Raw genomic sequence first — 27048 nt, 5'->3', positions numbered from 1 at the left:
CTTTCTCCCTCGTTCTCTCTCTCTCTCTCCCTCGCTCTCTCTCCCTCACTCTCTCGCTCTCTCTCTCTCTCTCTCTCTCTCTCTCTCTCTCTCGCGCTCTCTCTCTCTCGCTCTCTCTCTCTCTCTCTCGCTCTCTCTCTCTCCCCCCCCCTCGCTCTCTCTCTCTCTCTCCATCGCTCTCTCTCACCCCATCGCTCTCTCTCACCCTCCTCTCTCTCACCCCTCCTCTATCTCTCTCACCCCCTCCCCTCTTTCTCACCCCTCCCTCTCACCCCTCTCTCTCACCCTCCTCCCCTCTCTCTCACCCTCCTCCCTCACTCTCTCTTCTACCAGTGGTTGAAAAGAAAATGTTGATGTTTGGGTGCATTTTATCGCCCTTCTTCACCTCCCCTCACGCTACCTTCCCTTCCCTACCCCTCATGCCACCTTCCTTTCCCCACTCTAACGCCGCCTTCCCTTCCCCGCCCTTCACGCCACCTTTCCTTCCCCGCCCCTCACGTCGCCTTCCCTTTCCTGCACTTCACGCCACCTTCTCTTCCCCTCCCTTTGCACTGCCTTCCCTTCCCCTCCTCTCATGCTGCCTTCCCTTTGCCTCCCCTCGTGCTGCCTTCCCTTCCCTACCCTTCCCCTCACACCATATTATCTTCCTCTCATGCTACCTTCCCTTCCCATCACGCTGCCTTCTCTCCCCCTCCCCTCATGCTTACCTCTTCCCAAATCCCTCCCTGCTCAACCCCGATAGCATGCTGTGTTAATGCACCCCATTTTGTTCAATCCTGAACGACCCCCCCCCTCTTACTCCCCTTCTCCACAAGTCCCACTGCCAAATGCAAGTCGAGAACCCTTCCCTGACTCCTCTCCTCACCCGTCCTCCCGTAGTCGTAGTGCATAGGGATGTTTGGTGAGACGTCTCCCCCCACACACTTGCCCTTCCCACACACTTTCCTTTCCCACTCCCTATTCCCCCTTCCTCTTCCCCCTCCCTCTCGCTATCCCCCTCCATCTCGCTATTCCTCTCCCTCTCGCTATTCCCCCTCCCTATTCCTCCTCCCTCTCGCTATTCCCCAATCTCCCTCTCACTATTCCCCTCCCCTCTCTATTCCTCCTCCCTCTCGCTATTCCCCTCCTCCCTCTCGCTATTCCCCTCCTCCCTCTCGCTATTCCCCTCCTCCCTCTCGCTATTCCCCAATCTCCCTCTCGCTCTTCCTCCTCCCTCTCCCTATTCCCCCTCCCTCCCCCTATTCCCCAATCTCCCTCTCGCTATTCCCCCTCCCTCTCCCTATTCCCCCTCCCCTCCCTATTCCTCCTCCCTATTCCCCTCCCTCTCGCTATTCCCCCTCCCCTCCCTATTCCTCCTCCCTCTCGCTATTCCCCTCCTCCCTCTCGCTATTCCCCCATCTCCCTCTCGCTATTCCCCCATCTCCCTCTCCCTATTCCCCCATCTCCCTCTCCCTATTCCCCCATCTCCCTCTCCCTATTCCCCCTCCCTCTCGCTATTCCCCCTCCCTCTCCCTATTCCCCCATCTCCCTCTCGCTATTCCCCTCCCCCTCCCTATTCCTCCTCCCTCTCGCTATTCCCCCTCCCCTCCCTATTCCTCCTCCCTCTCGCTATTCCCCTCCTCCCTCTCGCTATTCCCCCATCTCCCTCTCGCTATTCCCCTCCTCCCTCTCGCTATTCCCCCATCTCCTTCTCGCTATTCCCCCATCTCCCTCTCCCTATTCCCCTCCCTCTCGCTATTCCCCTCCCTCTCGCTATTCCCCCATCTCCCTCTCGCTATTCCCCTCCCCTCCCTATTCCTCCTCCCTCTCGCTATTCCCCCTCCCCTCCCTATTCCTCCTCCCTCTCGCTATTCCCCTCCTCCCTCTCGCTATTCCCCCATCTCCCTCTCGCTATTCCCCCTCCCCCGCCCTATTCCTCCTCCCTCTCGCTATTCCCCTCCTCCCTCTCGCTATTCCCCTCCCTCTCCCCCTCCCTCTCGCTATTCCCCTCCCTCTCCCCCTCCCTCTCGCTATTCCCCAATCTCCCTCCCGCTATTCCCCTCCCTATCGCTATTCCCCCTCCCTATCGCTATTCCCCCGCCCTATCGCTATTCCCCCTCCCTATCGCTATTCCCCTCTCCCTCACCCCGACATTCTCCCCCTACCCTCATCCTTACTCTCCTCACCCCCTTAATACACCCGTTAGGGAAGCGATGGGATGGGATGGGGTATTATTTGCGAATAACCCTGAACCCATCCCTCCCCGACCCCCACTACCCCCAAATTCTCAGCCTTTTTAATATTTCTTGTACAGTTCGTAGATCAACAGAAAAACCTCTCTCAGCACCGAAGATCATGAAGGATTCCGAAGGTGTCGAGGTGATAATAACGAAGATAAAGGAGGGAGTAGTTTTGTAGATTCCGAGGGTGGAGGTGGACACGATCGAACTTCTCTCACAACTCGTCGATTAACGAATCTGCTCTTAGGAATCGAAATCAACCTTGGAGCTCCGATTCCTAACGAATCTGCTCTTAGGAAACTAAATCAACCTTCGAGCTCCGATTCCAGCGAACGGAATCGCTTCACCGGCTCGGGACATCGACACGATCGTGTACGAGGGGACCCGACCCGAACATCGTGGGATTCTCCATATAAATTATTTATTTAAATCGAGGACAAGCACGGACCCCGCACGCGAACGATCAGTACGTACCGGGTCCAAACCCGGGAGAACCTCCCGGACTGACCGCGTTTTCTCCATCAGAGCCGCTCCTCGATCCCGGGGGGTTCGTTCTCTGCGTCACCATGGACAAATCACGGTTCATAGCGCACGTACCCGAGGGTACAGTAAATACAGTATCACACAGACAAACAACAGCGTGCAAGTGAAGACTGCACTCGCAAGCAATCTCTGAAATGAGTTAATTCTACAATTCTCGGGAACAGATTCGCCACATATCGAATATTCTGACACGTACCTTTACTTGGGCGGTGTATAGACAACTGACAGCTGCCTCAATCGTTCCCTCCCCCTCCCCCCCCCCCAAAAAAACACCTTGGTTACGTGAATGAAGCAAAAACATACCAACTTCTAATAATTCAAAACACCTCACTGCACTGTACATCGTGGGGACGGGAATACTGTCCTGTAAATGGTGGGGACTTATAATACCGCTCCACGATAACTTTTACATTGAGAATTCGCGTCTGCAACCCCCCCCCCCCTCACCTCCCCAAAACCACGAGAAAACATAAAAACACCTCTCGACACTAAATTGGGGTCATGGTGATTGTATGTTGCAAGTCTGGATGGAATCAGGCCAGAATTGTCTGAGTAGTAGCACGACCAACAAACACCAGTCCGTTAATGACAGCAAGGATTCCAGTGTTTTCTTTAAAAATGAAAGAACAACAGGGATAAGAATGAAAGATGACCCGTTTGCGATTAAAACCTTCGAAAACCATCCTTGGTTAAGTTGCCGAACGAGAATCCATGAAGGATCGTCCTGGAATCTTTTAACACAACAAGTGGATTTTCTTTATACATTGTCGAGGCTCATGGAAGAGCCAGCACACAAAAGAAACGAGGGGGTGGGGGGGAGAGGGAGAGAGAGAGGGAGATACACCAACAGCAGAGTTGAAGGCCAAGATAGAGGGAGACGGACAAACAATGGGTTTGGAGAGGAATGGGGGGCAGGAGACGATGCATGGGGTGCACAAGATGGAAACAGTCAGGAGGAAAAGTGGAAATTTGGAAGGACGAGGGATTGGGATGGGGGGGGGTTAACGAGTCCATAAAAGATCACGGTTTTGGATTGGGAACAATCTGAGATGATGGAGAACAGCTCTCTTACTGGAGGGAATGTTGAGATTGAAGAGGATGTGGAATTTGGTACCATGGGTGGGGAAAAAAATGAGGAACGATTGAGAGGAGGTGAGCAGTGATCCTGGATTGAGGTAGATTTACCAGAAGGGGTTGATGGTGGACCATGTAAGCCCTGCAGAAAAACTGTTGGGGGTAGGGGTGCACAGAATGAGCAGAGGGAGCAACACCAGAAAGGACACGATAGAAGATAGAGACCACCGACCTGTCTGTGATGGCGAAATGATAGACCCATCGATGATGATGGGATTGGGGCAAAGCCTTCGGGACTGCCATTCATTGGTGATAGGAGGAAAAGCAGGGAGTAAACTAACTGGGTCAAATTGCGGTGGCGTGGTGCTGAGGTGTAGTCCAACAGGCAGCGGTCTCCTTGGGTTAACCTGATGTGGTCCCATCGGGTGGGTGACTGAAAAGTCCGATCCCTAAGAGAGGATGATCACCTGTCTCAGTTATCATCTGAGTTCAAGCGTTTTTACATCAGTATTGCAGCTCTCTCTGAGGTTCAGAGACCGGATAGTGGCGAGATCATGGCGGGTGGTTACACATTCTATTGGTCTGGACGCTCTGATGGTTACCATTCCAAAGGAGTTGCTGTAGCTGTGTCCAATAAGCTGACTCCAATGATAATTGAGGTAACACCGGTCAACGAGCGTATGAGACAGGATTCATCACTCCTTGGGTGTCATTTCCCTGGTCTCTGTAGATGCTCCTACTGAGGCGAGTGATCTCACCGTGAAGGACGCATTCTGTGCCACGCTCGAGTCTGTGGTTGATCAGTGCCGCAGGCGCGATACTCTTCCAGTCTTTGGGGATTTCAATGCATCGATTCAACTGATAGGGATGGTTATGAGACATGTGCTGGTCCCCTTGGGTCTGGAACTGTGAACCAGAATAGCACTGAGTTCCTTGACTTTGCAAGAAGTCATGGACTTAGGGTGGCTGGTTCTTGGTTTCAGCACCTACAGGCTCATCGCTGGACTTGGTATTTCAATGCTGGTGGTGTGGCAAAGGAGATTGACGAGGTGCTCGTTTTTATTATTTTTTTTTTTCCTTGTCGAGGCTCGTATGAGAGCTAACACACAACTCACAGCAAGGGGGTTGATGGTCGCTGAAGGATGATCCAGAACTGCAGGGATGACCGGAGCGCTCAGTTCCTCAATACTGACCATAGGCTTGTTGTCACAACTCTGAAGTTACAGCTTAAATCTGAGAGAATGGTACCATCCCAGCCTCGGCTGGATATTGTCAGGCTCAAGGAGGAGAGGGTAACTGAAGAGTTTGCGAACAAGCTGAGTAGGGACTTGGGGGGGGGGTGGGGCTCGGTGCTTTGGGGAATCCTGAAGAGTTGTGGAGTGCCTTCCAGCCCATTCTTGATGTTGCTGGTGGATGTCTTGGAACTCACCGTAAGGCGAAGAAGAATTTTGTTTCTCAAGGGCCACTAGTTGCATTGACCAGAGTCGTAGGGCCAGGCTTTATAATGGCAGAGCTGAGCTGTTCTGGGAGTTGAGGCGTAAAACTGGACATGTGCTGAGGGTGGACAAGGAGACCTACGTGTGAGGAAAACGTGAGGGGGTACAGCATCACCTGTGGTCAAGTGATTCTCGTCCTGCTTATAGAGGAATTTGCACATTGTGTTCCTCCAAGCCTGTCCCTCAGTGTTCTGCAGTTAAAGTGGAGGATGGTGGGCTTTCAACAGCAGAGTCCGAAGTGAAGGCTCGCTGGGCTTGTTGCCTTGAGAGGCGTACCAGGCTGATCCGCCAGCTGTTGAGATGGATGTCAGTGGTGTTAGTATCCCAATTGCTGACCCTCCAATCAACTGTGATCCACTTTCATTTGTGGAAACACAGGCTGCAGTGAACTGGTTGAAATGGGGGTAAAGCTCCTGAAATCTGTAGCATCCATGCTGAACTTCTCAAGGCTGGAGGAAATGCTGTACTCGTGTCATTGCATGCAGTTCTGTGCTCTAGTTGGAACACAGACATCGTCCCAACTGACTGGAAGAGGGGCCTTGTTGTCCCTCTCTGGAGAGGGAAGGGTGATCGCCAGGACTGCAACCACTACCGAGGGGTGACCCTGCTCTCAGTACCGAGCAAGGTCATTGCTCGGATAATTATTGATAGGGTTCACCACCATCTGCTTGAGCACCAGCACCCAGAGCAGTCAGGCTTTACCCCAAAGAGGTCAACGATTGACCGTATCCTTGCTCTTCGGGTCCTCACTGAACACAGACAATAGTTTCAGCGGTGGATGCTTGCAGCCTATGTTGATCTTTGCAAAGCATTCCATTCAGTGAATCGGCGTGCCCTCTGGAGGACTCTTTGTTTTCGTGGGGTGCCACCAAAACTGACCAATCTGATGTCTGAACTATACTCTGGTACTGAGAGTGCTGTGAGATGTGGTGATGCCATCTCTGATTTATTTCCAGTTGCTACTGGAGTTCGTCAGGGATGTGCACTGGCCCCCCACACTTTTCAGTGCTTGTATGGATTGGATTCTGGGATGTCGATGAGATCAAGCTGCAGTGCATCATTTGGGAATGCCAAGATCTTTGACCTTGATTTCGCAGATGATGCAGTCATGTTTGCGGAGACTTTGGATATCCATTTGGGTGCCATCGAGGTTGAATGAGGAGTCGGAGCCGCAGGGATTTTAGGTTTCCTGGGTCAAAACTAAGATCCAGGCGTCCAATGACATCTTGGATGCTGTTATCTCGTCTGTACCTGTTTGTGGTGAGGATGTTGAGTTCACGTAGAGATTAACTTACCTTGGCAGTGATATTCACGTCTCTACTGGCTGTGAGCCAGAGGTCAATAGAAGTCTGGGTTGGGCCTGGGGAGTCATGGATTCATGGGGTGTGGCGCTGTCGGTACCTGTGTAGGACGACAAAAGTCCAAGTCTTCGGGTCCTTGGTCCTTCCGGTCTTGCTCTACGGATATAAGACTTGGACTCTGACGAAGGAGCTGAGACGGACACCTAATTCCTTTGGTATCAAGTCTCGTCGGAGAATCCTTGACTATTGCTGGTCGGACTTTGAGTCCAACGAGCGGTTGCTGAGAGAGACTCAAATGAGATTTGTTACCTGCATTGTCCGTGAGCGTCAGCTGTGGCTGTATGGTCTCGTGGCTCGTTTGCCTGCCGCTGATCCTGCTCACCAGATTCTCTCAGCGAGGGAGGCTCGTGAGTGGAGGAGACCAATAGGCCGACCACATGCCTCGTGGTTGCAGCAGGTTGATCAGAATCTCAAGGAGATGGGGATGGGCCAGGCATCTGCCTGGGGAATGGCCAGACGGATGCCCTTGGAGTACCAGTGGAAAGTGGACGCATGATGTGCTTCTCCGGTGCATGCTTCCATACCCTGACCTGTCATGATGGATTCCATGATCTTGCTGATGATTGGAAGAAAGCTGATGGGTCTGTAGCTAAGGGGTTCAGTTTTTGCACATTTTTATATCATGCAGCTGGCCTGGTGTTGGCTCAATGGTTAACGTGGCTGGCTTAAGATCTTACAATCTTATGGTCGAGCCCCTGTCACGCCGTTGAATCACACCAGGTGGGTCGACTCAGCGTGTCATCATTCCAAGGTTGGGAAAATGAGTACCAGCTTACTGGTAACAGGGGCACTGCTTCAGCGGCACAGCTGTGCTTCTAGGAGATGATGCAACCAGCAGCCACAGGCTGCATATGAAACAACAACATGCAATGCAGTGATGTTGGTGGATTTCCAAGCATATGCAAGATGATCGAGCACAAATGACAGGTTGAAAAAGGCAAAGAGAGGATGTGAAAGAGCAGCAGAGCAGTATTTTAGGACATGTGAGCTAATGCTGTACCGTTCGATCTAGTCGCAGAGTCGAGGTTTGTAAGAACCTTCTCCACCTTCTCAGCTGCAAAAGACACAGAGTTGGGTATGACAGGGAGGATGGGTACAGAGAGTGCGGGGTTGGTGGGAAAATATTTGGAAGCAAACATAGAATTGAGACATTCAGCCATCTCACGAGCGGAGTCGGCTGTGGTGCCATTTGAAGAGAAGAAAGGGATGGAAGGATAAAATACTCCGGAAACAGACTTAACAAGGTGCCACCGGATTTTAGAGGAGGGAGACAAGTTTGAAAGTTCATTTTTGAGGTTGGACAGATGTTGTTTTCTGGCTCTTCTGAGAGTGGACACTGGTTGCGACTTTTTGGAATGTACTGAGATTGCTCTTGGTTAGATTTGCCTTCCACGAAGAGATGGCAAGTTGTTTCAGAGCAAGTTTATGTGGAAGGATTCCCAAGTTGAGTTAACATCAGAGTAAATAGATGTGGGACACCAGACTGGAAGAGCGATAGATGCTTGCAGTCTGTCAATCTGCCTGAGTAAAATGCCAGACTCGCCGGCATTGAGACAGCTCTGTGAGAAGAACCAGAGGGAAGTTGACTTTCACAAGCATATGATCAGATGAACTGATTGGAGCAGAGGAAGAGCAGAAGACATTTTCAGGAAAGTTAGTCATCACAAAGTCCAGAAGGAAGAATTTACCAGAGGGAGAAATCCAGGTGGGAAAGTTCAAAGATTGAGTCAGTACCATGGAGTCACAGAAGTCCTTTGCTAAAGTGCCATGGCTAGTGAGAGATGTACCAACACCCAACCAATTAGCATGGTGACCATTTAAATCGCCACATAAGGAAGAGAGCGTTTGGATGAGTGTTTAAAAAGTTTATCCACGTTGTCTGAGATGGAGATGTAGATGGAGTCGTCACTGTGACGAGGACGGATAAAAAAAGATGTGGGAGCGGGGGGGAAGTCGCAGCCATAGGTACTCCTGGGCATTCGGAGGTGTAAGATCAGTTTTCATAACGAATTAGGGACCATTCATCAGATAAATAAATAGGAAACCTTCAGGGAGCAAATGGGTGGAGTGCAGAGGAAGTAGATTCCAATGAGGTGTAAAACGAGAAGTCAAAAGAGACTAGGGTGGTTGAGCAGTGAGATGAGGAACGCGATTAAGGAGAAACAGAAGGCATTTATTCGGTATAAAATAACAGGACTGGAGTAGGATTTACATCACTATCGAAGTAAACAGAGGCAAGTTAAGAAAATAACTCGACAAGCCAAAAGAGAGTTTGAGAAGGACATGGCTAAGAATATTAAACATAATAACAAGGCATTCTTTAAGTATATCAGGGGAAAAGAACAGGTTAGGACCAGTGTGGACCCATTGAGGAATAGCACCAGTAGTGGGGCAACTTTGCTAAATATAGCATAACAATTGTGCATTTTGTGAGGAAAGCACCAAATTTGGCACACTCGTAGCTTAACATATTATGAACAGATTTGGATATTGGGCCATCTCAAATTCAGCCGGTAATGGCTGTGGCAGCCATTTTCCACTGCCATCAAAAATTTTGAGATGGCCCAATATCCAAATCTGTTTATAATATGATAGGCTACTCGTGTGCCAAATTTGGTGCTTTCCTCACAAAATACACAATTGTTATGCTAAGTTGCCCCACTACAGGAGAGTGGTTAGTTTGGAAAGTGAGATGGCAGGCTTATTAAACAGGAATTTTGCTTCAACTTTTACACAAGAACAGTTAGGAGAATTACCAATAGCTGAGAGTATTTATGAAGGAGGTGAGAAAGAGTTTTTTTTGCAGAAGATCCAGGTTGAAGAGGAGGAAGTAAAGGAACAGCATGGAAATCTAAGAGTAGATAAGGCTCCAGGGCTAGATAATACACACCCGAGAGTATTGAGGGAAGTGACTGAGCAGGTAAGTGAGATGCTAATGGATATTTTCAATAGCTCTCTGGAGTCGAGACAAGTATCGGAGGATTGGAGAGCAGCAAATGTACCACCATTATTTACGAAAGGATCCAGAGAAGAATTGGGAGACTGTCAACCTGGAAAGAGAGTGCCTTGCTGGAGGATGTCTTGCTGGAAGGATGAAAGTAATGGGGTACCTCAGGCATCATGACTAGGACCATTATTAGTTCCCATTGGACTTGGTCTTTTTTCGTGTCTTTGGCCTCGATTTTCATATCCGTGCGTGAATGCATCTGCAACCATATCTCGGACATGTATGGACTTATTTTATTCGTACTTGGCACAAAGACAACACATGATGGTTTACACATGCCCATCATTTTGTTTCATGATGCAATCAAAGATAGCCGACTGGTCAACTAGCAGCCATTTTAGTTGTAAAAAAAGGTATAAAATAAGTCCTGAAGCATTTCTTGGACATGCATTTACCGATATTGTTCAAACTTGGCAGAAAGATAATGAATGATGGTTGACATATGCACGTTTTTTGTTTTTTTGAGAATAAATCCAAGATGGATGACTGGTGGCCATTTTGTTGCTTAAATGTATCCCCAACCATTTCTTAGAACTGCATGGTCAGATTTTGTTCAAACTTGGCATAAACACAGTACATGGTGGCATACATGTGTATCTCACTTTATTTTGTGATCTGGTCAAAGATGGCCGACTAGTAGAATGGCGGCCATTTAGGTGAGAATGAGGGTGATAGATAGGATAATGTTGAGGTGATAGAAACTACATATTTTGGAAGAAAGAATCAAACCAAGGAATACCGAGAGAAAAGGGACACAGATTTTTTTGCAGCAGCTATCCGAGGAGCAGGCTTCGAACAACATAAAACAAATTCGACAAATACAGCACAAGGTTTGATTTAACATGGAAAATAAGACGGAAACAGAAATAGCAGCAGCAACAGCAACATGGGGACGAAGATATAACAGAAAAACATGACAAATCCAGTTCGGGAAATTTAGCTTCAATGAGGTGGAAGGTGGCAACTGCAGATTTGACCAACATGTGTAAAAATCCCCGAACAAGATATACAGTGCCTTCAGAAAGTATTCACACCCGTGTCTTTTTCACATTTTGTTATTACAGCCTGAATTTAAAATGGATTAAATTTTAATTTTTTTGTGAACAATCTACACAAAGTACCCCATAATGACAAAGTGAAACATGTTTTTTGAAATTTTTACACATTGAAAATCTGAAATGTTTCACTTCAATAAGGATTCAACCCCTTTGCTATGACTCTCCAAATTGAGCTCAAATGCATCCAATTTCCTTTGATCATCTTTGAGATGTCTCTACATCTTGATAAGAGTCCACATGTGGCCAATTCAGGGAGGTGACCAAGAACCCAATAACCACTCTGATAGAACTGGAGTTCCTTGGCTGCGATGGGAGAACCTGCTGGAAGGACAACAGTCTCTTCAGCACTTCACAAATCTGGCCTTTATGGGAGAGTGGCCAGACGGAAGCCACTCCTGAGAAAAAGACACATGGCAGCACACCTGGAGTTTGCAAAAAAGGCATTTGAAAGACTCTGAGAGCATGATGTAAAATATTCTGTGGTCTGATGAAACGAAAATTGAACTATTTAGTCTGAATGCAAAGCCGTATTTCTGGCAGAAACTGAGCACAGCTCATCACTCATCCAACACCATCCCTACCGTGAAGCATGGTGGTGGCAGCATCATGCTATAAGGATGCTTTTCAGCGGTAGGGGCTGGGAGACTTGAAAGGATAGAGGGAACAATGAATGGAGCTAAATACAGGTAAATCCTTGAGGAGAACCTGCTTCAGAGTGCAAAAGCCTGTAGACTGCAGCGAATATTTACTTTCCAACAGGATAGTGACCCCAAGCATACAGCCAAAGCAACACTGGAATGGCTTCAGAACAATAAGGTGAAAGCCCTTGAGTGGCCCAGCCAAAACCCAGACTTGAATCCCATTGAAATCAGTGGAAAGATTTGAAGATTTTTCTTCACAGACACTCCCCATCCAACTTGACAGAGCTTGAGAAAATCTGCAAGGAAGAATGGGAGAAAATCCCCAAAGCCAGATGTACAAAGCTGATACAGACATACCCAAGAAGACTCAAAGCTGCAATCACTGTCAAAGGTGCTTCCACAAAGTATTGACTTGAGGGGTTGAAAACTTTTTGATACAATACATTTCAGCTGTTCAATTTTAATTAATTTGTAAAAAAATTCAAAAACCGTTTTCACTTTGTCATTGTATGTGTCGATACAACATTTATGTGCAGATAAGTGACAAAAAATTTAAATTTAATCTATTTTAAATTCAGTCTGTAACGCAGCAAGAATGTAACAAAAGTCGAGGGGTGTAAATACTGCAGCGTTTAAGGCTCCATTATGTCGAGCTCGTTGCGGCTGGAGGTTTTCTCTCATCTCCTCTTCCCATCCAGGCTGGAATTCCTCAAAGCAGTGTTCTTGGCCCTGTGCTTTTTCTGGGTTTCATCAATGATCTCTCAGGCTCTCTGGAAAATCTTTATCTCTTTGCTTATGACTCCACCCTCTGCTGTACCATCTCTCATCCCTCTGATTGGCAGGCAGCAGCCTCTTCATTCTATGTAGACCTGGATAAAATCACAAGCTGGTCAAACACTTGGAATACGTCTTTCAATCCTGACAAATCTCACACCATCACCATGTCTCTCTGAAAGGACCACATGGAAAACACCCTCATCTGCTTTCACAACAATCCCCTTGAAGAAGTCCTTTCATTCAAGCTTTTGGGCCTCACTATCTGCCACGATATTTCCTGGGAGAGCCACATCTCCAAGCTGGCCTCCAAAGCCAGTCACCAACAAACTCCCACACTCTCTTCAACCCCACTCCTCCCTCCAGCTCTTCAAAATAGCTGTTCACCACTATCTCATATTTTCACCCGTCCAAACTTTTGATCATTTCTACATCTTATAATCCACCATAAACCCACCTCCTCAAAAATTCCTGTTTTCCTTCTGAAAGTCCCTGTAGTGTCCATCTTGTTTACCCCATCCCATCCCTCTCCCTTCCACAGATATCCCACTGTCTCTGTTCCTCACTATTTTGTGCTTACCTTTCCCACCTCTCTTGTTTCCTGCCTTGTTATATGTTCTGTGTATTAGCTCTTACATGAGCCTTGGCATAGTATACAAAAAAACAAAGTTCCAAGCAAAATTCAAATAAAATGTAATTTTATGTCAAGTACATTCTCCCCTCTTGTCTGGAAACTCAAAAAAGGAGACGTATTCCCTCCCAGTATTGTCACTCTCCCACTAGTTGGTGGTCTCCCTATTTTATACAACCGTATATTTCATCTCGCTCGTCCTGCCCTCTTCTACTACTACCGTAGTACGACTCTCCTACTACTTCTACTGGAATCACCTCTTGTGAGAGCCTCGGCTACACTGCGTCCCACATAAAAAAATAATTAGAAATGTGAGAAAGCCAACTCACATTACATTATTGTCCCAGGTCAAAGACTTTTCAAAATGAAAATCCTGACTGTGGGATCATAAACACATTGAAGGATGTATCTCTGCCTGAGAGAGGTTACTTCACTTGCTTGACCTAATCTTTCCAAGTTTGAACAATTATTACCATGAATTGTGTAACTTCCAACAGTTAAGATGAATGAGCACTTTCTCAAAGAGTCATCGGACAATGGAAATGAGGCAGAAAACTGCTGTAAAATATTTATGAACACCATCATAAAAAAAAAGAAAAACAAGTTTTTTTGCAAAAACAAAATGAAGAGGTTATTCAAAGCATTTTAAACAGTGTTATGTCCCAAAAATGTCAATCCCATTTTGGTGGAGCAGAAATCAAGAACATCAGTGATCATTACTCTGAGTTCTCAGGTTTCATAAACAGTGTCACACTGCAGAAATTTCCACAGTTCAAAACGATTATAGTTGAGTGTTTAAACAGAAATGCACTGTCCATCTGAAAGTCTGCAGACTTACCTATATTTGACCACAAATTAGACTTTCCATGGTTGGTGACACAATCAAATTGCAATGGGTCACCTTGTGTTTACTGACTAGATGCTGTGAGCGGTTTCAACCAGGTGAACCTGACAAAGACGAGAACAAGGACGCAACCTCTGGCATAAAATTTAAACATGTTGATGAAGATTACAATTGAACAACCCCAGATAGAAACATGTGGACTTCACTTGTGTTTGAAAAATGAGAGGATCTGGAAAATAAACTTTTTAAATTGGTGAATGTCTGTGGAAATTATTTTGGTGCCTTTAGGATGGTTTCTGCCAATAGGGATTGAATAAATGGAAGATAAAATTCCAATGTTTGTGCCAGGTTTGTTGTGAATGAAAGGTATGAAAAGCATTGTTGTCGAATGAATTGATAGATCAAGTAAAATAGTATTTTCATGGAAAAAAATTTAGAAAGAGAAAATCATGATGAAGTCTTGAACAAAAATAATTAAGTTGTGGAGTTAAAAGAAACTCGTTTGGCAAAGCATATGTAAACCGGTTGGCTGGAAAATACTTCTCAGGGGAAATACTCCTGCTCAAGACCATCACCATTTTTCTCCTCTCCGCTCATGAGCCCATCATCATCTCGGTCGATACTGGCATCCACCTCACTCACTTTCATCCTCTCAATCTGGGCTTTTGTTGCTTGGTGGGGGTTAGAGAGCTAAATATGCTCTTGCCCTGGCGAGTGATCTGCAACATTTTTCTGAGCTGTAATCCAGCACTGCCATAGGAATTTTGGTGGCGAGTCATAGTCCTGATTCAACATTGATGCGCGGCCTCACTCCTCACCATAGTTGGGACTTCATGGCCTTCGGCTACTTGAAAAGTGTGTGGTTTCAGGTCCTGTTGAGGGGCTGAAACGTCTTCAGGCTATCCATTAGCTGTACACATTCATCATAGTCTGATAAGGACATCTTTTATTTGAAAGCCTGGACTGTGGAAATGTCAAACAATCAATTCTGTATCTCCCAATGTTGTTTTTATACTCGCAGTGTTTTCACAATAGTTATATCCACACGTGTTGCAGTGTCTTATCTTTAACATTAATATCTGCCACATGCCCAAGCCCACAGCAACATCTACATTTTAACCAATTTTACATATTTTTCTCAATTATGTTTATAGGTCCTTTCTCTTTGGTCTTCAGATGCTTGTTGACCAACTTCATCAGTTATTACCTCTGCCAGCAAAGGTGGACAGAGATTATGTTCACCCCTGTCTGTTTGTTTGTCTGCCTGTGAGCAGAATATCTCAAAAAGTTGTAGATGGATTCGGACGAAATTTTGTGGAAAGGTTGGGTGTGTGACAAGGAAGAGTTGTTTAGATTTTGGTGAAGATCTGAATCCGGATAAGAAGAATAAGCTAAGTTATTCTTCACCGTTGAGAGATGGGGCCAAATACAATATACAGCACGATATTTCAAAAAGTTGTGGATGGATTATGACAAGACATAATGGATGAGTTTGGTGGGTGACTCGAACAAGCCGATTAGATTTTGGTTCAGGTCAGCAGATCTGGCCCATCGATGGGATACAAAACGTAAAACTGTTCAACCTGGCAGAGGTATGCGATCCACCAAGTGCTATTCTAGTTTCCTTTATTCTGACGTTGGATTGGCATTTGTGACCGAAGTGATCTTTTCAAATGAAACTTTAGAAGATACTTTTGACTTACATTTTTAGTTGCTCCTGGAAATGTTTTCCTTTTCTGTGTATCCCCAGTCCATCAAACATGGAATATACTTTGCAATAGAGGATGGTCTCCTTTGTAGATGAGCTCATTTCTTTCAAGGCCATTCTGTTCATTTGCAGCTTTGTTTGTGATCGTTTTGGGGTCAGGCGTTATCTCTTCAGGTTTTTCCTTTGGTGTGAAAACCTGTCTCATACTGACGTTGATATCCTTTCTCTTGTGTGAATTTTCATGTCTTTTCATTGATGAGGAATAAGGAAAATCCTTGTTGCAAACAGAACACTTGTATGGCTTCTCTCCTGTATGTGTTCTTTGATGATCCTTCAAGTGAAGTGGTCGAACGAAGGCTTTAAAACACACAGGACACTTGTAGGGCTTCTTTCTTGTATGTGTTCTTTGATGAGTCTTCAAATGAAATGGTTGAACAAAGGCTTTACAACACACAGAACACTCATGAGGCTTCTCTGCCGTGTGGATTTTTGAATGTCGATGTAAACGTGATGAAAAAACAAAATCCTTCTCGCAAACAGAACACTTGTACGGCTTTTCTCCGCTGTGTATTTTTTTATGTTTATATAAATGTGAGGAATGACCAAAAAACTTGTTGCAAACAGAACACTTGTAGGGCTTTTCTCCGCTGTGTATTTTTTTATGTTGATTTAAATATGAGGAATTACCAAAAATCTTGTTGCAAACAGAACATTTGTAGGGCTTCTCTCCAGTATGTATTCTTTGATGATTCTTCAATGTTTTTACAAGGGTAAAGGCCTTAAGACAAACAGAACACTTGTTGCGCTTCTCTCTTGTGTGAATTCTTTGATGTTCACGCAAATGCAATGGACGAGCAAAGGCAATCAGGCAGATGGAGCATTTGTATGGTTTCTCTCCCGTGTGTGTTTTTCTATGTCGATGCAAATGTGATGAAGAAACAAAATCCTTACTGCAAACAGAACACTTGTAGGGCTTTTCTCCGCTGTGTATTTTTAGATGTTGAGAAAAATATGAGGAAGAAGTAAAACCCTTACTGCAAACAGAACACTTAAAGGACTTTTCTCCACTATGTATTTTTTTATGTTGAGAAAAATATGAGGAAGAAGCAAAATTCTTGTTGCAAACATGACACTTGTTTGGCTGTTCTCCCGTATGTGTTCTTTGATGAACCTTTAACGGACGTAATCGAACAAAGTTTTTAAAACATACAGAACACTTGTAGGGCTTCTCCCCTGTGTGTATTCTTTCATGCTCTCTTAATGTTGATTTTGCAGTGAATGCTTTATGACACACGGAACACTTGTAGGGCTTCTCACCTGTGTGTATTCTTTGATGAATGTATAATGGTGTTGATTCACCAAAGGCTTTACAACACACACGACACTTGTAGGGCTTCTCTCCTGTGTGTGTTTTTTGATGTCGTTTTAAAGATGATAACTCGGTAAATGATTTTTTACATGCAGAACACACGTGTAGTCTCTTACTTCCTTGGATATTCTTGAAGGTCTCTGTACAACTTTTACAACGGCGGATGGAAGACATGCTGCTGCTCAATGTGTCAGTTTCTTGACAAACAGTTTGTGTCACATGGCGATTGAAAACTTCTGAGTAGAACAACTGGGAACAGTTGGAACAAGAAACCAGTTTCATTTGTTTCACTGGAAAGACAAATCACAAAAACCATTCAAAATTTACCAAAAACTTTAAAATGTTGCAGAACTGACAAATATTTCATTCAGGTTAGGTTAAACATTTGCCATATTTTTGTCCTTCACTCTATGGAGAAAGTCCAGATCAAGGATTCACAAAAATGGCAGAATTTTTGATCTTCCCAAATAGATCTTAGAGTGACCGAGTAAACACAAGCTGCCTCAGCAGAAGTTATTCAATTATTCTGGCAATGGATGATAGTAGGCCTAAGGTATGATAAGCAGTCTTCATATATATTTTGTAAGGTCTCCCTTTATCCTGTTCACAAATTAATTCCAGATACATAATCTTTGTGTGTGATAGTATGAAGAAAGGGCATTCGGCTGAAAGGGAAGAAGAACCTTTAACCTTTAACACTTATGCAGGACTATATGAGAGAAGGTACAAGATCAAACTTCCACCAACCTGACCTGAGGGAGAAAAGATTTTGTGTCTTTGCGAATGATTTTCAAATGTTTGACCTCTACAATATCCAGAAAAAATGAGAGCACCAGTCTACCAGAGAGAACAATACTCCACCATGCTAAGAAAAGGTTTTGTTGGCAGTGCAAGGTACTACACCTAGGTGCTGTACACTTGCACCTGCCTTCAGAGGCTCATCTGGAAATTGAGCCTCTCGTAAACATGCCAGCAGGAATAGCGAGACCCATGGTTTCTCAAGTACAAACCTCTTTCAAAGGATAATCATCAAAGCAAAAATCAGTTCGCTGGTTTTACTTTTCAAAGACGTATGATGATCATTTAGGACTTACATGGATTAAAAGTCATGTTCCAGGTGTTGAAGCAGTTTATTTGTTTATTGCATAAAAGGTCAAGGGCCGTTGAAGAAGTAGAACACAGAATGGGTGATGTTGCAACATAACAGATGGAACAGTAGAGAAAGGGGGTTAGTTAGCAGAGTTAAAAGGCAAAATAGAGGAAGACTTGGACAAAGAAGGAAAAAAAGACAAAAAATTTCATCACCCCCCAATGTTTTAGTAATTTTGCTGGAAGGAGTTAAAGGGCTAGCCCACATTTTTTACAACTACAATGGTCGACAGTCGGCCATCTTTGATCAGATTGCAAAATGAAGTGAGGGCACGTATATGTCATCATGTACACTGCTTGTGCCAAGTTTGAACAAAATCAGACCATGCATGTCTGAGAAATGGTTGGGGACACATTTAAGTAACAAAATGGCCACAAGTCGGCCATCTTTGATCGGATCGTCAAAAAAATGCATATGTGCATATGTGCAACATCATGTGTTGTCTTTCTTCCAAGTACGAATAAAATTGGTCCATATATGTCCGAGATATGGTTACGAACGCACGCAAGCACGCATGGACACAAAAATTGAGACCAAATCCATAAGCCCCCATTTCGGACTAAGTCCAATGGAGGCTAAAAATGCGTGTGTCATGGAATGAGAGGTAGGGGGTGGATACACATTAGAACACATGGGGTGGACAAGATAAATGCAAATATAAACTCTCGGGAAGGAAAAATTGGAAATTAGGGAGGAGGTGGGTTTGGGGTGGGGTATGGGGTGAGGGGGGCGATTGGAGTAGAAAATATCATTGTTTTGGATGAAGGTGAACAGCTGTCTTGAAACAACTGGTTTGGATGGGGGAATCTTTTACGGTGGTGAACAGCCATCTTGATGACCTGGATGGAGGAAAAAGATTGACGAGGATGTGGAAGTTGATTTCACAGTTGGGGATGGGGGGGGGGAATATGACCACTGGACCTGCAGCTTATTTGGGCCCAAACCTAATGTAACCTAAATTTGGTAGAATTTTGACTGGTAGGTCTGGTGAGGAAGATATTTCAAGGAATTTATGATTTTCAATTTTTTTTGCTGAGTCCACCATTTTGCAACACTTCCGGTCATGTGATCGTCATGACCTCCGCAATTTAACATCACGACCATGTCCTAATGCTGTAACCCAAATTTGTTCACATTCTGACAGGTGGATGTGGAGAAAAAGATTTTGGAAGGAATTTGCGCGACCGCCATTTTGACACACTTCCAGTCACATGATAAACATGGCCTCCGCAATTTAACATTCGGACCGTGTCCAAATGTTTTGACCCAAAGTTGGTAGAATTCTGACTGGTGGGTCTAGAGAAGATGATTTTTGTTGGAATTTATGCGATTTTGACAAAACCTGAGTCGGCCATTTTGACACTTCTGGTCACGTGATCGGAATTTCTTCGGAAATTTAACATCCCAACCCTGGCCGAATGTTGTAACCCAAATTTGGTCGCATTCTGAGTGGTAGATGAGGAGAAGAAGATTTTGGAAGGAATTTTTGAGACTGCCATTTTGACAGACTTGTGGTCATGTGATCAGAATGGCCTCCGCAATTTAACATCAGGACCCTATCCTAATGCTGCAACCCAAATTACTAGCATTCTGACTGGTGGTTCTGGAGAAGAGGATTGTTGAGGAAATTTACCAAGTCAGCCATTTTGACCGACTTGAAGTCATGTGACCAGAACGAGCTTTGCAATTCTTGTTACCAGTCAGGAGGGGAAGGTTGCTGCCAAATTTCAGCCAGACAGTCTCAGCGGTTTGGCCAGCGAAGTTGAAAAAGGAGATGGATGGAGGGTGCGCAATGATTCCACCTTATCTGGAATGTAAATTCCAGATAAGCTAAAAAGAGGAACGAATGAGTGGAGGTGAGCAGTGATTGCGCATTTCAGAAGTTTCACCAGAGGGTGATTGATGGAGACCCGCATGATCCCTACAGAAACCTGTGGGGAAGAGCGTCTGGGGAGACAAAGCACAGAAAGATTAGGGGTGCAACACCAGAAAGGAGGTGGTAGAAGACAGAAAGACTACCAATCTGTCTTCGATGAGAAAGGGAGAGGCCCATAATCTGAGCCTCATCATGGGAGATTACAATAATCTTGACACCTTTCGTTTCCACAATGTCAAGCTGAAAAAGGTGAGGCAGGAAAGCCAGACCAGAGGGGAGTGCAGTTCTCCATCAGGCTGCAGATGAAAGCCTTGTAGGTGGATACTCGGAATTTGTATGACAGAGGATGCTCAGTCGGAGACTGGCTTAAAAAGCCGACTTAAAAAAGTGGTTTGCTGAGAAACATTATGGCTGACAATGAGACTTGTGAGTTTGAATGACTGAACTTCCTCAAGGGGATTGTAAAGAAAGTAGATAGGAGGGTTTGACATATGGTCCGACAGGAGAAAGAGAATGAGCGTGCATGTCTAACATTCGTCAGGTAGGTGTGAGAGGTACAAATCACTTCATTTATGCCATTAGCATGAGGATTTGTATTTAACACTTTTAAAATGGGAATATGAACGGTGGCCTCCACAGTTTGAACTTGATTAAAATCGCCATTGGCAATGGTTCAAAAACAACACAACGATCACTGGATTAGAGGGAATGGAGACACAATCCAATAAATTATTTGGATTTTCACTTCCAACCCAACAATAACTGATCTGAGATGTCAAAGAAAGCATCCAGACTTGCTCCATTCTGGTACGGGTCTTGAATGTACATATATTGTATCACGTGACGAGATAATAGTGATAAACTTGTCTTTAAAACTTGTCATTCCCGTGAATCTCAATTGGTTTGTTATTTACAATGCAATTTCTACAGAATGAATTTGTGAAATAAAGATTTTCAAACTTTAGCTTCTTGTGTCCAATGAATCCTGACTAAAGCGCAGAAATGCTTCAAATGCAACCTGTTGAGCTAACATAAAAAACTAGCGATACCTGTGCACATGCACGGGATAGCAGTACAACAAGGCTGGTAGCAGACGACAGACCGTACACGGGGAATGACAAAAATACGCATTGTGCAAAATGCAAGTGGTACTATGGAACGCCAAGACTTCCCAAACATTGTTGGCATGTCCGCTAAGTGCCACAGCAATTTCATAGGGATCGTGTGACGGCGAGCCGAATTTTTAGTGTGCAAGCTTGGTATTATAATTGAGATAATGTTGAGTTAAAAAGACCACTTGGGTGCACACGCTTCATCTGCAATTCTTCAAGGTTTGGAAAGAAAGAATTCCTTCGTAAAAATAATAAACAAAACAAATAAACAAGGCACGATGTTTTCTCTGCACAACTCGGCTTACCTTCTGGCACCTCATCAGCTTTGCTCGGCTCCGCAGTGGGAGAAACACACGGCTCCTGCTTTACATGCTCATTGCACAAAGCATACTGGGAGGTCTGAAGAGAGTTACTCTGGAAGGTTTCCATCTTCACCAGAGGAGCTTCATCTGCAAACCGTGTGCAGATAGTGCAACCTTTAGAACAGATAACTTTCCCGGTGGATGGATTGGACATGGTGGGGTAGTGCTCTGGCCTCCAGTCTCCCGAGGTGATGCCTTTAGACTTCTTCTCATGGGGGTATGTCAAGGATTGTTTTACAAATTTCTGTTGTTGATGAAATTGAAACACTTTGTGGAAGAATAACCAATTGCATTTGCAATATGATAAGGGATATTTAGCCAACATGTGAAGTGAAGTGGATTACCACTTGGATGTGCTACATAGTACTAAACATGCACATGTTGAGATGTACTGAAGAGCACAGAAATTTTATGAATTATGTGACCAAATTTTAAAAAAGCGAGTCATTGTATCTCTTCTGGTTTGGTTGTAATACAATTCAAAAACTGGAACAAGACTTTGTGGACGGCCTGTGCATCCTTCCTTAGCCTAAAATAATTTTCCCATACTCCATGGTAAATTTATCCGATGAAATTTTTAGAATCAATCAACAAGTTGTTAAACTCATTTTACTCTCTTCTTCTTTGCTTTTAGAGGTATGTGTATACAACAATCATGGGGTTCTGTTATTTTTTTTCTTTCAATAATCGAGTGGGTACCATTTTCATGGTGAAAAATGATAATTTCTTCAGGAGGGGGAGTCACCATTATCACTGAGAAAGGGCATCATTTTTGGTGAAAAATACTCTTTTCGTGTCTTTCCTCCCCTCCCTCTCCTTCCCCTCCCTTGCCTCCACCCCCCCCATCCCCCTTTCCCAGCTCTCAAATCCTTAAATGCTTGCACAGTGGGAAACACAGCAGGTTCTAGATATAATGGAGCAAAGTGTTTGTATTCTGGAAGGAAATGCATTATCATTCAAGGTGAACTGTAATAGGAACGTTTTTGTTGCTGTAGATCAAACCTTTGATGAGTGAGGAGTAATCATCAATGAACTCGGACTCCACCTTCACCTTCACAATAAAATCTGAAAATAAAAATATCAAATTCAAACTCAACTTTAAAGAGAAAAATCTTCATTACAAGAGATATCCAGAAAATTTGTACTTTTTAATCCCCTCAAAAATGGACTTGGAAAAGTAAAGTGATTAATAGCTTGTGGTTACGTAAAGTAAAGGAAACAAACCCAACAATCTCTCTTGGTTAATCTTACAATAATAAATGTCAGTGTGTGCGAGTTCGTGTATCTCCTCCATAACATCAAAACCATGAAATCTCACAGCCTGAAATTCTGCATGCGTATTTATGGAACTCCAAGGGAGTGTATGAGTGAAAAAATGGGTGCTTGGGTGAAACACCCCTTTTGAAGATAATAATTCACGGCCTTATTTCAACTCTCTCTCTCTCTCCCCCCCCCCACCCCTCCCCACTTTGCACAGCTGTTGTTTGCTTGGCACGCACGTGCAATCGCAGAGTGCTGTTGCTCAGTCTCTGGCGGTACGTGTGGAGCCTGTGTTGCTTCTCCTTTCTCTCTTCTTATTGTCTAAATGTTTTGGTTTTCGTTTCTCTTTACCCCTTTCTCCTTGGTTTGTCTTGTCTATTGAGCTAGAGAGAAAGAGAGCGCACATGGGAGGCGGTGTTCAGGTGTTTTTCAGAACCTCCTCGTTTTGAGGCCTGTGTTCCATCTGATGTTTTTGCTAATTTTAGCCAACACTTTTTGGCTGCCTTAAATGATTCTTGGACCTCCTCCATATTATTATTCCTTTTCCTCCACTTGCTAGCGCCGCTTGTGGTAGGTTTCTTTTGTTGATTTAAACTCTTTTTTTTAATGTTAAAATTACTTTTAGCTATAGCAAATGTTCGTTTGAATCATAGCATGTACGAGTCACTTACTTGTAAGAATGGCCTCGTGTGCGATCCCCAGAGGGAGGTAAAGATTGAGGACGTGCTACTGGCAATTGGTAAAATCGTTGGTTTACATAACATCCGTGCAGCCTCTCGTATGAACAAGAAGGTTGTTGTGTTCGTTTAAGAGGTGCACATGGTAACCTCCGTTGTGGAGCAAGGCCTTGTCGTATACCCCGACCTGCTTCTCCTTTTTCCCGATTCGACACACCTGTGGTTAAGGTGAATGTGTCGAACGCTCCACCTTTCATTTGGAATGATGATTTGTGTAATCAATTGAGCAAGTTCGGTACGATCGTATCAAAAATCATGATGGTGCCGATACACTCAGGAAGTGGAGAATTTAAACATGTGATGACTTTTAAAAGGGTACTGCACATGATATTGCCTGAAAATGAGCAAAAGTTAAACATAGTTTTACATACAAAAATTAACGGTCATGTGTATAGAATGTATGCCTCCATAGATGTAATGGCGTGCTATCATTGTGGAGCGTACGGTCATGTGAAGAACTCCTGTCCTGGTTTGATGAGATCATCAGAAAATCAAGGACAGGAGACTGTAGATCCCCCCTCCCCACGTCATGGGGTGGGTGAAAGGAGAGAATCCTCTTCACCATCTGTTCGTGAGCGGGTAGCAACAGACCCCTCCCCCCACTTACTGGGGGGTGTGAAATGGTAGAACCCCCCCCCACCACATATTGGTGAGCGGCAAACAGGAGGCCCCTCCTCTCTACCTTCTAATGTACCAGAAGTGGTTGGTCCCTCGACCTCCACTGTTCAGGACTGTACTGATGATGACATGGAGGGGTTCGCGACAATGTCTCGTAAAAAAGGGCAAAAGCGTTCATGTCCTGTCATCAATGAGACAAAGACAACACAAAGTAAGATACTCGTTGTGTAAAATGTGCCGAGTTTGCAAGATGCATCTCACTTAGAGAATCCCTCTTTGGGACTGGAAATTGAACCAGAACCGATTATAACTCTGACTAATTCATTTGCATCACTCACTGAATTGCCTGATTTGTACGAGTGTGATGTAGACATTGAGAATACTCGTGCCTCTCAGGAGGCTACAAGTGGGGATTCTGATATTTATGGTCACTGCAGTGATAAAAAGGAATTTGTCACTGAGGTGTGCGCAAAGGTGTGTGTTTGTGATGACAAGGCAGACAAGCCGGAAAGCCCCTCAGAGGAAATCTGTAATCCTACCCTTGTGGAACAAAATGCAAGAGATGGTAAGAAGGAAGCTGCATGTGATAGTGGGCAGCTAAATGGGAATGAAAAGATCGATGGTTCAAATTCTATGGAGATTTGTGCCTTAGAAATAAGTTTGGATCAGGAAGAGAATGACAGATGATGAGGTTGACTTCGATGATACCTCTTCTACCCTGTCAGTTAGTGGGTGTTGTGTGCAAGAGGATGATGAGAGAGACACCATTGTTACAGAAGATGAAATTATTAAATGAAACCTTCAGGAAAAGGCATGTTAGAATTCGGGAATTTTTCCCAAATCTCCATGCCTTTCTAAAAACTGCGAAAAATATGATTCATGAACCTCAATTCCAGCGGTTGAGGGAGTGTGCCACTAAGGCCGGAAAAGAACTCCAAGAGTAGTAATAGTAGTAGTAGTTTTTAAAAAGTAAATGAAGGTAGCATCCCTCAACATAAATGGAGGCCGCAGTTGTGTGCGTCGCCTCGAGGTGTTGCAGATGTTTAAGAAAGAAAAAAAATGATATTCAAATGTTACAAGAGACACACACCAACCAACCTTGTGAGGATGAGTGGCACAGGATTTTTAAAGGTTGTCTTTTTTTTTCTCCAGTGCCTTTGAGGATGCTGAGGCAGGTGTGGCAATTATTGTGCACCCTAGAATTCAAACCTCGGAGATTTATTGTAGGGTGGTTTGTAAGGGCTTCTTGATTGCCATGGAATTGATTAGCAGCAATCAAAAAATTTGTATTATTAATGTGTATTACCCTAGCGACAGTGCTGAAAGGATTCTATTCCTTCCAAAGTTAGCAGGTTTTTTAAACACTGTTGACTTGACTAATTTAATTTGTATGGGGGGAGATTATAACTGCACACTCAATCACCAACTGGACAGGAATACTCCCAAGCCCCATCCACCCTGTGCAAGGTTTTTGGCAAAACTTGTACAAAAATTTAAATTTCGGGATGTTTGGCGTCTGCAAAATCCAAACACCAGTCAATATACATGGGTGTGCTGTTCAAAGAACCAGATAACCATGGGCCAACTGGACAGATTGTATGTAAACCAGGGAATGGTGAATCTGGTTCAGAGAACATGCATATGTCCATCTGGCTTTTCTGATCACCATATGATTGTAATGGAATGTATGTTACCCTTTCATTGCTGTAATAGTGCATACTGGACTTTCAATGTTAAATTATTACAAGATGTACAGTTTGAAAATGCCTTAAGACTGGTATGGAAGAAGGGTCATTCCATGCCAACTCACCAAAGGGTCCCCAGGTCACCTCCTCAGATTTTGCTGTAAAAATTCTTAAATGTAGATCTATATGGCTCTACCCACCATGCAAAAGATTAGCTTTCAATTCCTCATAGTTTAAAAAATATCTATCTCTAGAGACCTTTGAAATTTGGCCCTAAAAATGCCAAAGTGAAAAACGCATTTTTTTCCAACTTCAGTGGCTTATAATTTTATAATGGACTCCTCTAGAAAGCTAATATTGCAAATATTTACAAATTGGCATCCAAATTTTTCAATTATGGCATCAGATAGCTTCTGAGATGCATATTTCTCACTCTATAGGAAGCTAAAAATGGCTTTTGGGCCAAAACGAGCTAAAATAAGGTGAAACTATGGGAGCCCTCCTGAAAATATGGAACTTAGAATTTTTTTCCTCATAACAGTGATTATAGGGTCATCATCTATCCATAGATACATTTTTGCTGGGATAATACAGTTAGGTGATGAATTATAAAAGTTTTAACATAAGCCCTTGCCTCTGAGGGCTCTAAAATGGACCAATTTTGTCCCCTGCTTTGACCATGTGGCTAGGGGTTTAAGATCTTCATTTTTTTCCTAAAGATTGCCTCATATAAGATGTGTCTACTGACCAAATAATTTTATCTAACGCCCATGGCTTCATAGTAAAATAAACTTTTATTTACATGCACGTTTTTTTAATAATTATTCACTTTTTCATATGCAGAAGTTTATAAATCTTAAATGGAACTATCCAGGAAAGAGTTACTGCAGAATTATATAAACTGGTATACAAAATTTCAGATTGTGGCATCAGAATGTCTCTAGAAAGCACATACTCCTAGTTTTAAGAAGCCAAATATGGCAATTTGGCCCACTTGGTACAAAACAAAGTGAACTTGCAGGGGTGCGCATGAGGCTAAATTATGCTTCTTATTAGACATTAGTGATAAGGATGTTATTTATTCATAAATACATGCAAATGATTACTTTCGTAAGTGATTGCAAATTATAAATTAGAACAAATTTAATTAGTTGAGTAGCAGCTTTTTTACTTACAGATATACAGAGACAATGAATATTAGTAATTTTTATACCTTTGAAAACTCTTCAATGACCCTTCATCTTTTATGACATTCATTATCATGATTACCTTGCACTCAGAGGCACAGAATTTTACATCTTAGAAAACAGGTCTTGAACATGCTTAAAGTCATGCTGTGACAGTTGGTACTGACGTCCACCAGATTGTATGTCAGGGGCCTCAACCACACAAAGATTGTCGAGTAATGGCACCCAGCATTGATCTTTCTTTTTTTCTGGAGGCCATGAGAATATTCACCATTTTTGGTCAAAGTGGCATTTTCAACTTCCTACAGATAGAAACATATGCATTTATCAGGCATT

At 43.9% G+C, this 27048-nt stretch overlaps 2 protein-coding genes across 12 annotated transcripts in view; both read right to left on the bottom strand.

The window, feature by feature from the left end:
• Positions 1-27048, bottom strand: part of LOC147009307 (uncharacterized) — a 72435-nt gene that overhangs the window by 14951 nt on the left and 30436 nt on the right. For 4 of the 11 annotated variants that reach the window (XM_085861727.1, XM_085861735.1, XM_085861730.1 and 1 more), the window contains exons 4-5: positions 22228-22290; positions 21169-21312 (exon numbers count right to left, since the gene is read on the bottom strand). In XM_085861727.1, the coding sequence (XP_085717853.1) occupies positions 21169-21312; positions 22228-22290 (207 nt within the window). Of the gene's footprint in view, positions 1-2326; positions 2654-2693; positions 2944-21168; positions 21313-22227; positions 22291-27048 lie in introns of those variants that run through there. The other 7 variants (XM_085861736.1, XM_085861734.1, XM_085861728.1 and 4 more) reach the window with 6 other exon arrangements.
• Positions 4517-21308, bottom strand: LOC147009308 (uncharacterized). Its single transcript, XM_085862005.1, has 2 exons — positions 21169-21308; positions 4517-16974 (listed from the first exon to the last, which is right to left on the bottom strand). The coding sequence occupies exons 1-2, from the start codon at positions 21181-21183 to the stop codon at positions 15403-15405; spliced, it is 1587 nt and encodes a 528-aa protein (XP_085718131.1). The 5' UTR covers positions 21184-21308; the 3' UTR covers positions 4517-15402.

Source organism: Eptatretus burgeri, chromosome 17 (assembly GCF_056783735.1).
Source record: "Eptatretus burgeri isolate ZD-2024b chromosome 17, Ebu_testis_v1, whole genome shotgun sequence".
Lineage (NCBI taxonomy): Eukaryota > Metazoa > Chordata > Myxini > Myxiniformes > Myxinidae > Eptatretus > Eptatretus burgeri.
The sequence above is the reverse complement of the archived record's forward strand: the minus strand, read 5'-3'. Positions and strand labels throughout refer to the sequence as shown.